The following is a 14932-nucleotide window of genomic DNA, read 5'->3' as shown; positions in this document are numbered from 1 at the left end:
TCTAGACTACACTCTTAGTTACACAGTTTAGTTTAGTTAGGCAGTCCTGTGGGGAGAAGGTAGTAGGACTAGATGATTCTTACAGGTCCCTTCTAATTCAAGATACTGTATGATTCTATATCTCAAAGCACATCAGGTACTAGTGGTATTGCATCATTCTGTATTAGAAAACTAACCCTATGAGGTTAGTTCCTACACACTGAGCCTAGAGTTGAGTCTAAAAAGAGGAGGGAAGGAAAACAGCTTTATTTTTTTTCTCTCCTCTGTTCCAAGATCCTTTGATTAACCACCACCAGAGTTGAAGAAAAGAAGGTTCCATCCCCTCCTGAGTTGCAGTACCAGCCAAGCAGAAGGAGCTAAAAACTGAAAGGCAACGAAGAGCTGATTCTTCCTAACAGAGACAACCAAACTAGGGGAGATTGGTGCTCAGTACTTACAGTCCAAACAGGGCTTTCATACGCAACACAGCACCACACAGAGAAGTGTTATACATGATGTATAACGCTCTCAGGCTGTATATATGGCATCTGCCTGGACTTTGCACTGCTTGCTGCAGTGGCTGCAGCTACCATCTCCCTGATTTTGCTAGTTTGATTGCTACAACACCAGCTCGTGCTAAACTGGAATGAGAACCTACTGTTTGATCTGTAGCATTTACTTACTGAGACGAAGTAATTCACGGGCTGGTTTTTTCCCATTTAGTTGCTTTGAAATAAATTCCCTGTCACCAATGAAGTTTAAATTATCATCTCTCTGGATCCAGTGACACTATTGAAAACAGTAGGGTTTTTTAGTCTCCTTTTCTTTCTACTCATTAAGTTTTTCTTCATTTTCCTTATTGCTATTTCACTTACAGATGAGCTGGCTGAAGTTCAGAAAACTCTCAACAGCACAGTACAAAACATCCTGGGCACTCATTTTCCCCTTGGACTATTCCGTAAATGAGACTCTTTTGATGTCTGGATAGTCACACAGACATGTATATAGCATCAGCGCATTCCACAGCTGGTCCTGACCTACTATCAAGGTTTAATTTTGATCTTATTCATTCCAGCAACTGTGATGAACTACTTGCTATTAACATGAGGTCCTCATTTAAATTAAACTGAACACACAGATCTGTCTGTTATTTTCCTTCCCCTTTTCATTAACCATTGTTTCAACTTTTCTACTATAAAAATCAGGGTTATCCACAAATCAGCAAGAAGAGGAAAGTGGGTGTATCTAAGACATTTTGTTACTTATCTAATCTGTGATGTGATGGAACATAGCCAACACTGGTGCTTTATAAGAAAGCAGCTGGCTTTGGGTAATCAGAGAGGAATAGGCATTTTGTCTGTTTCAAGCCCTTTCCCCTTTCTAGTTTATTCTTGTGCAGAAAATGTGCGGCAAAGAATCCCCTCATCCTCTACCTTGTTTGACTGGATTATTGATCATGCTGCATCCCAATCAGAAGAATGTGTTCTTTGTATCAAATCACTAGGGAAAAAAAATGTGTTGCAAAATCTGAGGGTGAAATAAAGAACTGCCTAAGGATCTTATTTCCTTCTAGGACCTGGGTTATTATTTAAGTTTCAACTGTACAGAAACATCTATACATGTATGCTGTAACAACCAAATAAATATTAAACTCCTTCCTTCACAAAGGGCCTGATACTGTTTTTTACCAGTATTACTGTGATTTTCTGGACCAAAAGTAAGTTCCTATTTGCAAAAAACATATGCACTAGACCATGTTCATTGACCCTTTCTGGCAGTTTCTCTAAATGTTCTGTTTCACATTTAACTGAAGGCAATGTTGCAATTAGGCTGATCAGCTCAGCTGGGACAGCCTTTGAGTGGAGCCCATGGAAAACAGCTAAGTCTGCCAATTAGGCACTTTCAACAAAATAAAAATTCAGAAATAATTTTGCTTTGGGATGTTTTTATTTATCATTTGGACACAGTCCATATGATAAAAGAAATCAAAATTTGTATTCCTATTATGGAAACATGGATTAAATACTTCTCAAAGGTCATTGAAGCACACAGGATGGTGAGATGTTTTGCTGTAATCATGGAAAGATGATAAAGGCACTGAGATTTAGACAATTTGGGTTTGCTTCACAGCTCTCCCACAATCTCCCAGTGCAACTTACCCAGGGCACTTAGTTTCACTTTGCTGCAGCTCCCCATCTGTCTAATGAGGATAATAATATTTTCCATTTGTCTTATCTAATTAGATGATAAACTCTACTGGCCAGGTACCTCTGCTTACTAGGAGTTTAATACAGAATGAGCATCCCCATGGGCTGCCTGCAGGGCATACTGTAATACAGATAATAAATTACATAATCCATCATGATTTAGTGTCTAGAGCTAAGACTTTTAACCTGGACTACCCATGGAATAATGAAAGACCTCTTTCAGTGCAAGCACACAAATATAGATCTCTGCTAAACATGTACAAAAGGCAGAGAATTCAGGCAATTTAGCTCCTCAAACATAGATCTTAAGCAATTAACCTAAAAGACAATGTTTACACAGACACTGAAGGATCAGATAGGTCGACGTTTAAGCATGAAAGTACTTAATCAGGCATATATTTCTTTAGCACAGAGAAATGGTCTGTTCACGTGTGCATACAGCACCTGCCTGAAGTCAGTGCTATGATCAAGCCACCATAACTGATTGTGCTGGAGTGGTACAGCAAGGTGATGCCCCAGTCCCTGCAAGGACCTGCCCTCAGCGGGACAAGCACATGCATTGCAATGGGTAAAGAGCACACAAGCCAAACCTTTTGTTAGAATTCACAAAGATGATGGATATGGCTAACAGCTGTGATGGATGTTATAACTACATCCCATTTGCAAAGGGAAAATGAACAAAGATAGATTAGTAATTTTGTATCAAGATAGCCTATAGAGATTTGGAGCATAGCTAGATGATCCAGCAATGCAGGAACAAATATCTATGAAAAAATCAGTGGAAGTCCATAAATTAACTTTCTCAAGTCAGACTCTTAGCTTATTACCTCTGTCACCAGCTGCAGACAGTGACCCAACCCATCAGAACAATGATGCCATTTTCTAATTACAGCTGAGCTTGTAGCAAAGGGACCTCTGTCATACAATCTTGAGCAACAAGACTAGCAGAAATGTCAAACAAATCTTTCTGATGCAAGAAATATTTACCTTCTTCATTCACCAGTCTGCATCTACATTCAGATGTAAGATTACCTACACCAGGTTGTATACTTATCTCAAGAATGCCTGTTGCTTTGATTTCCCTAGGGAAATCTAATAATGCAAAACTTTATCTTCTTTCACATTGTAGCTAGAACAAATAAGAATCAGTGCTATTCTCTGTTCACTGAGATCTTAGAATGACAGCTACAAAACTCACCCCATCTATGTACTTGTGCAGAACTCATAGGATGGTTGAGGTTTCCTGTTTCCTTTTTTTAATTTCTTTACATTTGATTTTACATTTTCATACTATTGTATTCCTCTGCATGCACAGAAATAGGAATGAGTTTGTTTCTTAAAAGATTAATGAAGCACTTTCCTGACCATACATTGGCACTGAGTAAAGAATATCTGCCAGCTCCTTAGTTCATGGACACCAAGTCAGTCCTTTCAAGTCAGTAATCCATGAAGCTTTAGACTATCTAAACTCTCTAATCAGAGAGTTAACGTGGATCATTCCTGACTATGGTACATAGCTATGCAAAAATCTCATTTACAAATTAAACTTTACATCTGCTTTCGACTTCCTTTCTCCATCTGTCCTCTGCTACTTAAAACACTTGGTCTGTCCTCCTTTCTTTCAAAAGTCATTGCCAAATGCCAGAGGTAAGCAACACTAACATTCATACCTAGCATCACAGCAGCCTAATACCAAAGAGCTTACAGGTGTGCTGACAACCCAATACAAACGTCATGTGGAGAACACAAAGACACAGGATCAGTGTCTCATCTGCTCTGCAACCTAGTGCATGAAATGAAAATAGATTGAAATGTCTCTGATATTGCTCATTTTTCATTCAAGCAAACTCCTTAGGAAATCTCATCCTTTATCACATCATCAAACAATAGCACTATTCCTAAGGCAAGACCATACACAAACATCCTTTGTCTAACACGTCTAACACCACACAAACTTCTGCTTCTCCAATGCAGGTGGGTTGAGCTACTAGTTCTTCCTGTCCTGCTCCCTCACAGTTCATTTTAGGACCCGAGTAGTGCTCCATGACTCCTGCACTATCTCCAATGTCTTCCTCCAAACCATCCACCCCAGTAACAGCAGCACATCCTCCTAACTAGTAACTGCCACTTTCCTTTCCTCTTTCTTCTGATTTTAGGATGCAGAATAAGAGGTGCCCCTGTTGTATAGGAAATTCATGTTTCCAGTCCTTGCAAGGCAGACTACCAACAACCTATCGGTGGGATAAGGTGCACTATGGGAGATATGAGCAAGTGGAGATCCAAATTGTTCTTGGTTAAACCAGGCATGACCATGTAAAAAACAACCCAGCTTTTACTTCTCCTTTCCTTTTAGTACTCCATCAATAACTTTTCAATGGTTTTAAGCCCACCAGAAACCTGCTTCAAATGCGTGCAGACCCTGTCTATCTCCTGTCCCCCCCTGTTCTCTAAGTCTGTTCAATGCTTGTTTCTTTACTGGTTTAGAATCTCATGAGGTTCAACAAGGCCAAACAAGGCCTACAAACATTTCCATCTCCCTAAAAGAATGACCAGGTAGGATTGGCTGAGTACATTTGCCCTAGTTGCAGCAATGACAGCTGATGAAGGGAGGCTTTGCCCTTGCCAAAGGGAGACATGAGGGCCAAAGAACCACATGAAATAAAAGGCTGAAACTCTTCCAATACCAAGGACTGATTGCTAGATTCTGACCTGACCCTGACACACAAGAAGGCACTGCTCACTGCTGGTCATACCTGAGCTAGGCCTTCAAAAAAGCACAAAGTAGGTGATAAATTTTGCACATATAAGCTATACTTTTAGACTCAGCACCCTGTGGGCTCCTGTTGCATTTGCATTGAAGTTGTAATCCATTACATGTGGTTGGTCAGATACTTCCTCCACAAAGTGGGTATTTATAAGACTGTTGAGAATGTCAAGGACTTTTGGCCTTCCTAGTTTAAATTTCCACTCATAGAGCTGCCTTAATTTCGATTTATATTGTTCATTTTAGCTTCAAACCACATACCTGCCATAGAAATAGCCAGACTGACTAGTCCTGACTGGTTAAAAATCAGCAGAAACAACTGACTAGGACAGAGGTCTCGCAAGAGTCCTCTGTTGAAGGCTTGGAATCTCACAGTCATTTAGGAGACTTGAGGGACTGTCTGCCTGAACTCATTCTGCAGTTCCCAGGGGAACAAAATGAATATGTGAAACACAGTAAGGAACAACCTTCTACAAAGGCATCACCGGATCACCAAACTGAATCCCAGCTTCACTTCACTGGGAGGTTTGCCAAATCTCATGGGGAAGTCCTAGACTGGAGCAGCAAGATCACCTCACTTCAGGGTCCTAAGCTGAACAGGATGCAAAATATACAGTAATGCCAACTACAGCAGGTATTCACTACTCCTAAAGTTCAGCTTTGAGTGGCATCAAATTACACTTTCATAAAATACCCCAGGGATGTGGCTCAAGCCTCTGTGAAATCATGGACAGCTGGCACTTTATTAATCTTTGATTTCACAGCAGTATCCTTGTGCTGGTACTGTTGCTTCCTGACATCTCAGCCATTTGAGAGTAAATGATTGGCAAAACCACCACTGTCAAATCTGAAGGTCTTGTTTTTCAATTTAAATCAAAATCAACGTCTTTACAGTGTTTCCTGCCTACACTGATCTTTCTGTCCAGGACTTCAGATCATCCATCCCAACAGGGCAAACATTTGGAACAGATCTCTACCAAAGCTGAGTAAAAAATAATTCAAGGATATATTGCAAAAGATGTCCTCATAAAACTCCTATTTCCCTGAAAAGTTCAAGGAATCCTACATCACCTCTAACAATTCCCTTCTTGCAGGTCTCATCCTCCATGTTAAGATTAAAAGCATGGTCAGGGATGATCGAGCACTCCTTAAAGTGATCGAAGCCTGATTCAAACATGACTCACATCTCATCTGTGTCAAGTGAGCAACTTGTGTTGAAATCCCTGTCACTGTAACATGCACTGGAATAGTAAAAGCACCATAAGACAGCAAACACCACAGCAACATAGTGGTTTAATACTCACACTCAGCAGGAGGCACTTGTTTTCTTTGATGGCACCTATGCAGCCCACGAAGCCAATGATCATGACAAATGTCCCTGTGACGATCAGTAGGTTGGCAGCAGACAGGGACGGGAAAGATGAGGAGAGAGTGGCAAAGTTCCCTTGGGTAACAGCCAGCCAGATGCCTACACCAAGGATTCCACAGCCCCCCAGCTAGGAAAACAAAGAGAAACAGAGAAACTCAATTATTGTATCCAAGCAACTCCAGATATTAATCCATGTCAATATGGCAGTGGTAGAATGGCTCTGCTGAGGTAACCCAGCAGTCACACCTAATAAGAAATGATCTCTCCCTACGGCATTTTCAGTAGGGCAAACAAAGCAGAAAGAAAAAAATTATAGAGAACTCATCAGTAAGATGTATCACTCAAGAAAAAGACACATTTCCTAAATTCAAGACACAACTTTAGATACCAGGTCTCTTCCTCTCTAGTGAAAAAGTGGACACTGAGTAAAGGAGAGGTTCCCAAAGGTTCAGTTCTCCTTTGGGAGAACTGAAAAAATTCAATGGGATTGAAAAAATCCATGTCCAATTTAGGTATCTTTGAGAGCTGCCCAGAATGGCTGCAGTACTTTTGATATCCTGTTCTTCCCATCCTAATATACACTGTCTCTCATCCCTGACACATACCAGAAACAGATCTTGCCAGAGCATTTGCCTGGCAGAACACGCCATTATTCTTCTTATTAGTTCCTGTCCAAGGTCTAGCCTCTCTTGGAAGTAAGAGAGCAGTTAAAGTGTCAGGGGACCAGAAAAGGAGGAAAAATCCTCCCATAACATTAAAACTCCCCAAATATGTTTACTCCTAATGTGACACTTCATTGGTAACTCAATCCTCAGAAGAGGACTTGGCTGGTTTAGGACAAATTTGAGGAGGAGCAGTAATACAGGCTTCCTAGGCACAGGAACAAGGAAAAGGGCGGATGCCAGCGCAGGCAGCAGCCACCACAAAAGCATAAAATTTACAATTATTATATACACAAGGAACTTTCAAAAACTGCAAACATTTATAAGCATGCTGCTTATAACTGAGAAAACCTGCAGAATTGTAACAATCTAAGTAAAGCTGAGCAATTAAACAGAATTAAATTGAAGGGGGTTTTGCATTATTATATAGTCACAATGCATCTCATTACTTAGCTTTCTTTCTTTCCTGCTCTCCCTTTAAAATAACCAATTTTTATTGAGTTCTATAATTGCACTTTATTAACCAAATCAATTAAAGGCTAGGAAAGAAATTGTGTTCCTAAGAGTATTAAGCCAGACACAGGAGCATATCCATTAAATACCTGCATAAAGTGGATGAACATAAGGCAGCTCATGAACCAGGGAAGGAAAAAGATAGAGCTAATCCTGGGGCAGAGCTAAACCTCAGAAATGAAACACAGAAGAGAAACACATAAGCCAAAGTAATTTCTTACACTAATTACTAAGGTTGTCTCTGAACGCCACTGAATTCCCTCCCAGTAAAGGACAATAAAGGCAACTGTGTTTTAAGGCAGGACTCCTCACCCCAGCTGCAAACCAGTCTATTTTGTTCAGAACTAAGGGACTAAACTATACCTTCATTGCAATGCATCTCAGCTGCATCAACCTGCGTGTCTCCACTGAGGAAAGGAAAACTCCTGGACACAGGGGCTCAAATCACCTCACTCAGTAGCCTTTTCATATTACAAGCATCCCATATCACCATATTCACCCTTTCTCAAGTACCCTCTACAAGAACCATGGAGAGATAGTCCATGCCACGATCATATATCCTGGAAATACCTTCCCTTTATGTTCACTTACAGACCATGGTCTTTAACATGGTCCAAAATGATTAAAAAATAACCAAGGGAGAGGAGGGGGAAGAATACTTAAAGAAGGTAACCCATAGAAAATCATTTAGGATAACTGAGGGAATATAAACAAAAGCTATCATCATGGCCCAAGGAAAAGAAAAATTGAATCAAATTAGGAATAAATTCCCTAAAATGGGAATAAAACTCTGAATGTCTATCGCACTACAGAACAGCATCAAAGGAGAGGTGACAGACAACAAAGCTAAAACCAAAATGGTCAGAATGTTGAAATACAGTCAGGAATAGGACTAAACTGGCCAGGGACTGGGACAGAAAGCACAACTGGGCTTCTGCATCTTCAGCCTGGTGGAGGTTCTGCCTCAAAAATCAGCCTTGGAGCTGCAGGCACAGTGAGGCTGCACCAACAGACCAATTAAGCCTAACGAAGGTGGATGCCCAGCAGAGGCATGACCTTGCAATATGTTTAGCTATTATCTTCAGTCCTTTGTTCTGAAGCAATTCAACAGCACCAGTAAGAGGCAGCTTTTTTCATCAGTTTTCATGTTCCCCGTGTTGCTACACTGCTCTGAGTGATACCAACACCCACAACTATCATCAGTATTAAAGGAGGATGCTGTAAAGGCAAGACCTGCTTGCCTGCTCCTCCATCACCCACTAAATTCTTTATGACACTCAATGCATAATACTTGAGACATCGTTGCCTGGACATTTGAATCCAGTCTCTTCTGACTCCAAAGTCATTCTTGCTTGCGGAAACTGGAAAATCACCAGTAGCACAAAACATCACAAAAGTAGGACACAGTTTGCGCAAAACGCCACGACTGTGGCTGTACCCATTTAGATCAAGGATGAATATTTCAGGTCAGTTGGTCAGCAGAAGTATCTCACTACAGTGCCCTTGATTCAGAGATACTCTCCATCTTCCTGTTTTTGAAGAGATAATGCACAGCTCTTCCTTAGGTTGATTAACCAAACTCTGAAACGCGCAAAGGGATCCCTTGAACATTAAAACATCTGGCTCAAGCTGGATTTCCCAATATCAGCACACACTATTGAAGACTGCTTCACCCTAGTTCAGCCCTCTTCCTTTTCCCACATCAGAACACCCCCTTTATTTGGTCCCCGAATAAATTTCCTAAGTTGTTATACCAGGCCATGGAAACAGGCTGCCCTTAATTCAAGTCCAAATGGCTCTTTAAAGCCCCCTTTTCCCCACAGAGCAAAGCACATCTGCAAGTCTCCATTCACTGGCCATTTTAACACTCAGGCACCTGGTTAAGGAAATGCTTAAGGGAACCAAGACAGCCACAGGAGCCTTTCCAACAATAGCCAAATGTTTTCTTTTCTGAAACATTCAAAAAGCCTGCTCCCTGCCTGCCCTGCCTCATCCCCCATTCTGAACTGTACAGCAGCATAACTCCCAGTCTAAAATCTACGGATTAGAGGGATCACATTTCTTTATTCTGGATCAGAGCCAAGAGAAAACTGTTGTAGTTGGTTCTGTGCTGCTTGTCTGGTTTTACTTCTTCCTTTTGGTATCTAAGGTCCTGTTAGTTACGGATAATTTTACCTAGTTATTTATGATGTTCCCTTTCCTCCACTTTTTCTCTCCTTACCCTATCCCCACCCCTCAGTCCTTTTTTTAGTATCAAACAGTCAGAAGCAGAGTGAAGAAATGATAAGTTTTGACAGTTTTCAGGGTTTGTCGAGACGTGAAATTAAACAAAACCAAAACCATTAAAGAGGCTATTCTTGATAATTTGGGGATTTCCATGCAAACAGTGATGTTGTCATGGTTAAAAGAGGAAACATTAAAACAAAAAGATTAGTGAGAAGTCTACAGTTTAAACCTGATCTATTGGTAGTCAAATGAGAGTCTGTATCAACTCCATTTAGTGAGTGCAGAGTCGACTTTTAAAAAAATCCCCTTGAAAGATGTCAGGCTGATAACAAAATTTTTTTTCATTCTCTTGTGAAATGTTTAACACATTATTTGCCTAATTGTTCGTGATAATCCACTCTCTTGCAAGCAGGGTAGCTCATGGCAAAACCTGAAACAAAACGATGCTTTCTCTAACATTTTTTCCCCAATAAATGTTGCACATTATTTTGCAAAATCTTTTATTCTAAAGTCAAAACAGTTGGACACCAGAAGGAATACTGTCATAGCCCTGAGACTTAGGAAATTTGAGTCAAGTGTCTGTTCCAGGACAGATGTCAGTGTAAATCTCAAATAGGCTATTTAGTACGTCTGTGCCTGAGCTGCAAAATTGTGAGTAAAAGGACACGAGCAGCGGGTTCTTTGCAGGCCCTGGACTTTGCAATTGGCTCTGGAAGGAGCAGATTATTCTGTTCAAGACAAATTGCTCATAGGCATTTATACAGCAGTCAAGCAGTAAAGCAGATGCCTTCCTCTAAAAGCATAGACTGAGTCTCTCTTCTTCCCCAAGAGATACACAGACATGTTCTCTTGGCAAAAAAAGCTGCCTATGGAATTAGATCCTCCACATTGTTCTAATGGGCTAGAAAATAAATTATTCAGGCTTCAGTGCATACATTTAGAATTGATCTTACAGTATGATAATCAAAGTAATCCCAAACAGCCCTGGATATATGCATGTTGGTGGAGAAAATTATTTTGAAGTTACAGCTACACACTTAAAATACTGCAGGAGAAATTGCCTCATTGTTCATGATAATGGTGCTGGTGTCTTTAAGTGGGTTTTTTATTGGTTTTATTACATGGAAAATGCACCTAATTGAGGCTTTTCATATTGTATCTGATTAGGATCCACTCACCATACTTCCTCTTTTAGCTAAAAAAATTTCCTTGTGTATTAAGAAATATGCTGATAACAGAATCCAAGTGGATTCTGAAAAAACAGTTGTTTTGCAGTTAAATTAACTTCCCTGGAGGATTTTTCTCCCTAGTCTCTACATATTTAAAATAAAAGGGCTTTCTCAATCCCACTTATATGAATATGCTTCCCCCTCTAAGTATGTAGTTAAAGCATACAGTGAAAAAATCAACATCTAAGCATCAAGAGCAGCGATCTGAATGTTATCCAGCAAACGTTCTTGCAATATTAGGCATATTTAAATTACTGTCCCTTTCTGCTAGACACATGGAGGAGGTGGAAATGGAATACATATACACACAGACAGGATCAAATGAATCAAGAATCTTACATGGAAAAAGCAGAAGCATGTGTGCAAATGCAGAGGCCGTGGTGCTCTACATAAACGTGTGCGAACAACCTGTTCATGTAGCTGTTGCCTATTTAGGAGGAAGGAGGAGTCACTTCTGGAAAACAACTTCAAACACACTGGCCACTTCTGGAAAACACCTTCAAGCAGGTAGTTCATGGTCATCATACTACTGAAGACCTCGTAGACATCCATCTGCACCACACCACCAGGACCCACTGCCAGTATGCAGGATAACTGAATTTGCAGGTGGTGTCCACTTTGGCAGAGCTCATGTGACATAAAGTATCACCTCAGAGTAGCACAAGCTGCATTTCTTTCACTAGTCAGAAGTCTGAAATTTAACAAATATGGGATAATAGACAGAAATTTAACAAAGGATGGTACAAAATTTGATCCCTTTGTGCCTCTGATTTTAGACAGTTAAATGGAGTAGTAAATGTGGAACAAAGCACATTTCTACCCTTGAGAGTATCGAGGCTAAAACTAAAGAATATGTGTAAACCTCATCCAAAATGGTCATGATCTGAGCTGTGTCCTTTTAGCAAGAATTTTAAAAGAACTAGGAAAAAAATGTTTGAAAAAAGATCAGTTAGTGGGGACCACAATCTTGGGAAGAGACTGGAACAGTAGCAGTAAACAGTAGCAGTAAATAAACACCAACATGGAATGGGAAAGGTGACTAGAGGATCATTATTCATTTTTCTTAAGATTAAAAAAGATAGAGCTTATTTGGTCTGCAGGTTGAAAACCAATAAAGTAAGTACTTTTTCACAAGACATTTAATTAAATTCTAGAATTCCTTGCCAGAGAATTTTGTGGATGTCAAAATATATGCAGGTTCAAAAAGGGATTACACAAATCAAATGAGGACAAGGTATCGTAGCATTTCTTAAAAACGACATTTGACTTGCAGCCTTTGCTCCATTAACTGGTGCAGCAGGTAAAAATGTCCTGTCTTGTCCCTACTTTTTTCTTATATTCTCTCTAAGCATTTCTGAGCAACCCTGACCAAAAATAGGGTACTCGTCTAGATGAAATCCTTTCAGTGTCATGGCCATTTGTATGTTCTCCTCACTTCACCCTTTTCCCCTCCCTAGTTTAAATGTTCACTTAAAGTTTGAATTGATTTTTTTTTCCACTTGCTTGCTTGACTTGGCTTCAGCCTATTTTCAGAGACAGGGCTTTAGCTATAGAGTTAAATCCTTGTTTCTCCTTACCTACACATCATATTGGTGTTTTATCAATGAATACATAGCTTATTTCAACCAAAAATTAAAATATCTGTTCAGTCATCAAATTTATCAAATTTAGAAACAAATTCAGAGTCTCTTTATCTCCCTCAGATCCACTGGACCTATAAATGCTGTATTTCTTTTCTTGTCAGCATGCAGATCCTATTGAGCCTCTTCTCTCTCAGACTTAGCAAATCTGGAATAAGACCTGCTAACCTCTACACACTCAGTCCACTTGATCTTTTTGCAGATTAGTTGCAGGGAAATCCTAAAATTTATTCCCAGGCATAACAGACTCTGGTGTTAGTGCAATCAGTAGGTAAACTAGAAAACAGCACGGTGCTTATGCCCACGTTTTCAGTATGGCTTATGGAACTTGGGCAGCCGTCAGCAAATTCTCAGCTGTCATCACTTCAGAGCACTTGAGCTGTCTCATAACTTGCATCAAAAAATCAATGAGAACAGGGCTTACAGATCCTCTAGATCATTCAAAACATCTCTCTGATTTCCCATCCTAGGGAGCAAGCAGCCTTTTAAAACCTTGGCTGAATGCAAGCATGTCCTTTCCACCCCATGCTCCACCCACATACCTTTAGCACCTTGATTGTCAGGCTGGCTGATTAAGCACAGCCCCCTGAAGAAGTTTTTTCAGAGGAGAGTAAACAAGAGTAAAAAAGCCTGCAATCTATTGAGTCTTGGGATAGACCTCAAAAGTCTGTTGAGACTTGGGATTTCAACAGTTAAGCACTTCATGAGGTTTGCACAGAAGGAGAGAAAGGGAGGGGAGGAACAGAAAAAGAAAGGGAGAAAAAAAAAAACCTAAAAAAACTAAGCCTGTCGTCTGTAAAGCCTCTTGGTAAAAGGAAACAACCCAGAAAAGCCTCTCTTCATCTAATTCAGATAGGCTCTTGTTGCGTTGCTTCTCTGACAGACATGTCCATTCTCAACTCCTAACGAATGCTAGCTCCATCCAGTACAGACATTATTCCAACTAATTACACATCACAAACAGATGCTGCTCTACTCCCAGAATCAATGCTTTTTTTTAGAACATCTCATGGCAGTATGTTCTCTCAAGCCAAAATCTGGTGTCATTTAATTCCGCTTTCGAACTCTTTCACTAATATCTCCATGACTTATTGGAAGATGTTTTAAAAGAGCACAACTGTGTAAGGCACAAAGCATTTGAAATGCCAAGCTCTTCAGCTCTGCACATAAGCAGCAAAAATTTAAAAGCTCTATGAAACTAGTTGTTTGCCCATATTCTTTTCATTTTTGCTTGAAAATAACTTTTGAATATAAAAATCCCATCTTGCAATATGGACCATTATGTACATGAGCAGCAGAAAAACGCCTCCAAGAGTTGGAGGCCTACATTCCCAGCTGGTGTCAACCAGCATGACCAACTGGTCACCACCCTGACCAACAACTGCCAAGAATCCAGTCTGGATGTCACATTTTCTCCTGAATTAACATCCTGTCTCCCTCTCCTTTAGAAGCCAGTGTCTTGTTAGTAGTGCAACACAATGTGCAGCATTCAACATAATTTCAAAGTAGATGTGATGTACCATCTTCCACGAGCCTCAACTTGATATCCTGCATGACAGGGAAACAACTGTCATATGAACACAGGTAGCTGAGTGCTGTAATCCTAACCTGTGTTCTGCCTGCCAGCATGACATCCTGGGATTCATACCCTCGCTGCCTTCTAACTCCACTGTAGTCTTGTCAAAGGTTAAAAGAAACACATGTCAATAGCTCATGTTGTTGCTTTTCTTCCTTTTACATCCTACAAACAAGCTTTGTTTTAGAGTATTCCACCCAGTGCATGAGCCTGACAAATACCAAGTGATTTTATCAAGCCTAGAAAGACCTCTGAAGTCCCATTTGTAGACTGTGTGGGCAAAGAAACATCACAAGAAGGGCATTTATTTTCATAGTGTCAATAATGAAAACATGAAATGCTGCTTTTTCAGTTATCCTGGTGTGGATTGAGTCTCAGGAACTTAAGCCCTAAGAAATTCATTATTCTTTCCCAGTTGAGTTCAACCACTAAATTGCAGTCTCATACAACTAAAGTAAATTTGGAGACAATTGAAGACGTCAAAAGACAGAATATCATGCTGACACCCCGCTAACGGAGAAGTGAATAAACAATCATTCAGTTAATCCCTGCTGTTTTATGAGTAGTATTCTCCTACACACTTTCTCCTCCAAATCGTAGTTATCTATCAACTACAGTTACAGAAGAACAGAACTACAACATTTATGAGTTAATACACTCCATCTAAATAGCGATGGCTTCCTTTCATGGGCTCAAAATTCACTGAAACACTTAAATATGTGCTCAATCGCATCCTTATTCAGCAAAGCAATAAAAGCATGTGCTTA

At 40.1% G+C, this 14932-nt stretch overlaps 1 protein-coding gene across 4 annotated transcripts in view; it reads right to left on the bottom strand.

The window, feature by feature from the left end:
* TSPAN4 (tetraspanin 4) overlaps positions 1–14932 on the bottom strand; it is a 355775-nt gene that overhangs the window by 65715 nt on the left and 275128 nt on the right. For all 4 annotated transcript variants that reach the window (XM_018082063.2, XM_018082064.2, XM_018082062.2 and 1 more), the window contains one exon: positions 6255–6446. In XM_018082063.2, the coding sequence (XP_017937552.1) occupies positions 6255–6446 (192 nt within the window). The remainder of the gene's footprint in view (positions 1–6254; positions 6447–14932) is intronic.

Source organism: Manacus vitellinus, unplaced genomic scaffold, assembly GCF_001715985.3.
Source record: "Manacus vitellinus isolate BGI_N305 unplaced genomic scaffold, ASM171598v3 scaffold_59_pilon, whole genome shotgun sequence".
Taxonomy (NCBI): Eukaryota; Metazoa; Chordata; class Aves; order Passeriformes; family Pipridae; genus Manacus; species Manacus vitellinus.
This window is presented reverse-complemented; position numbering and strand designations above follow the sequence as displayed.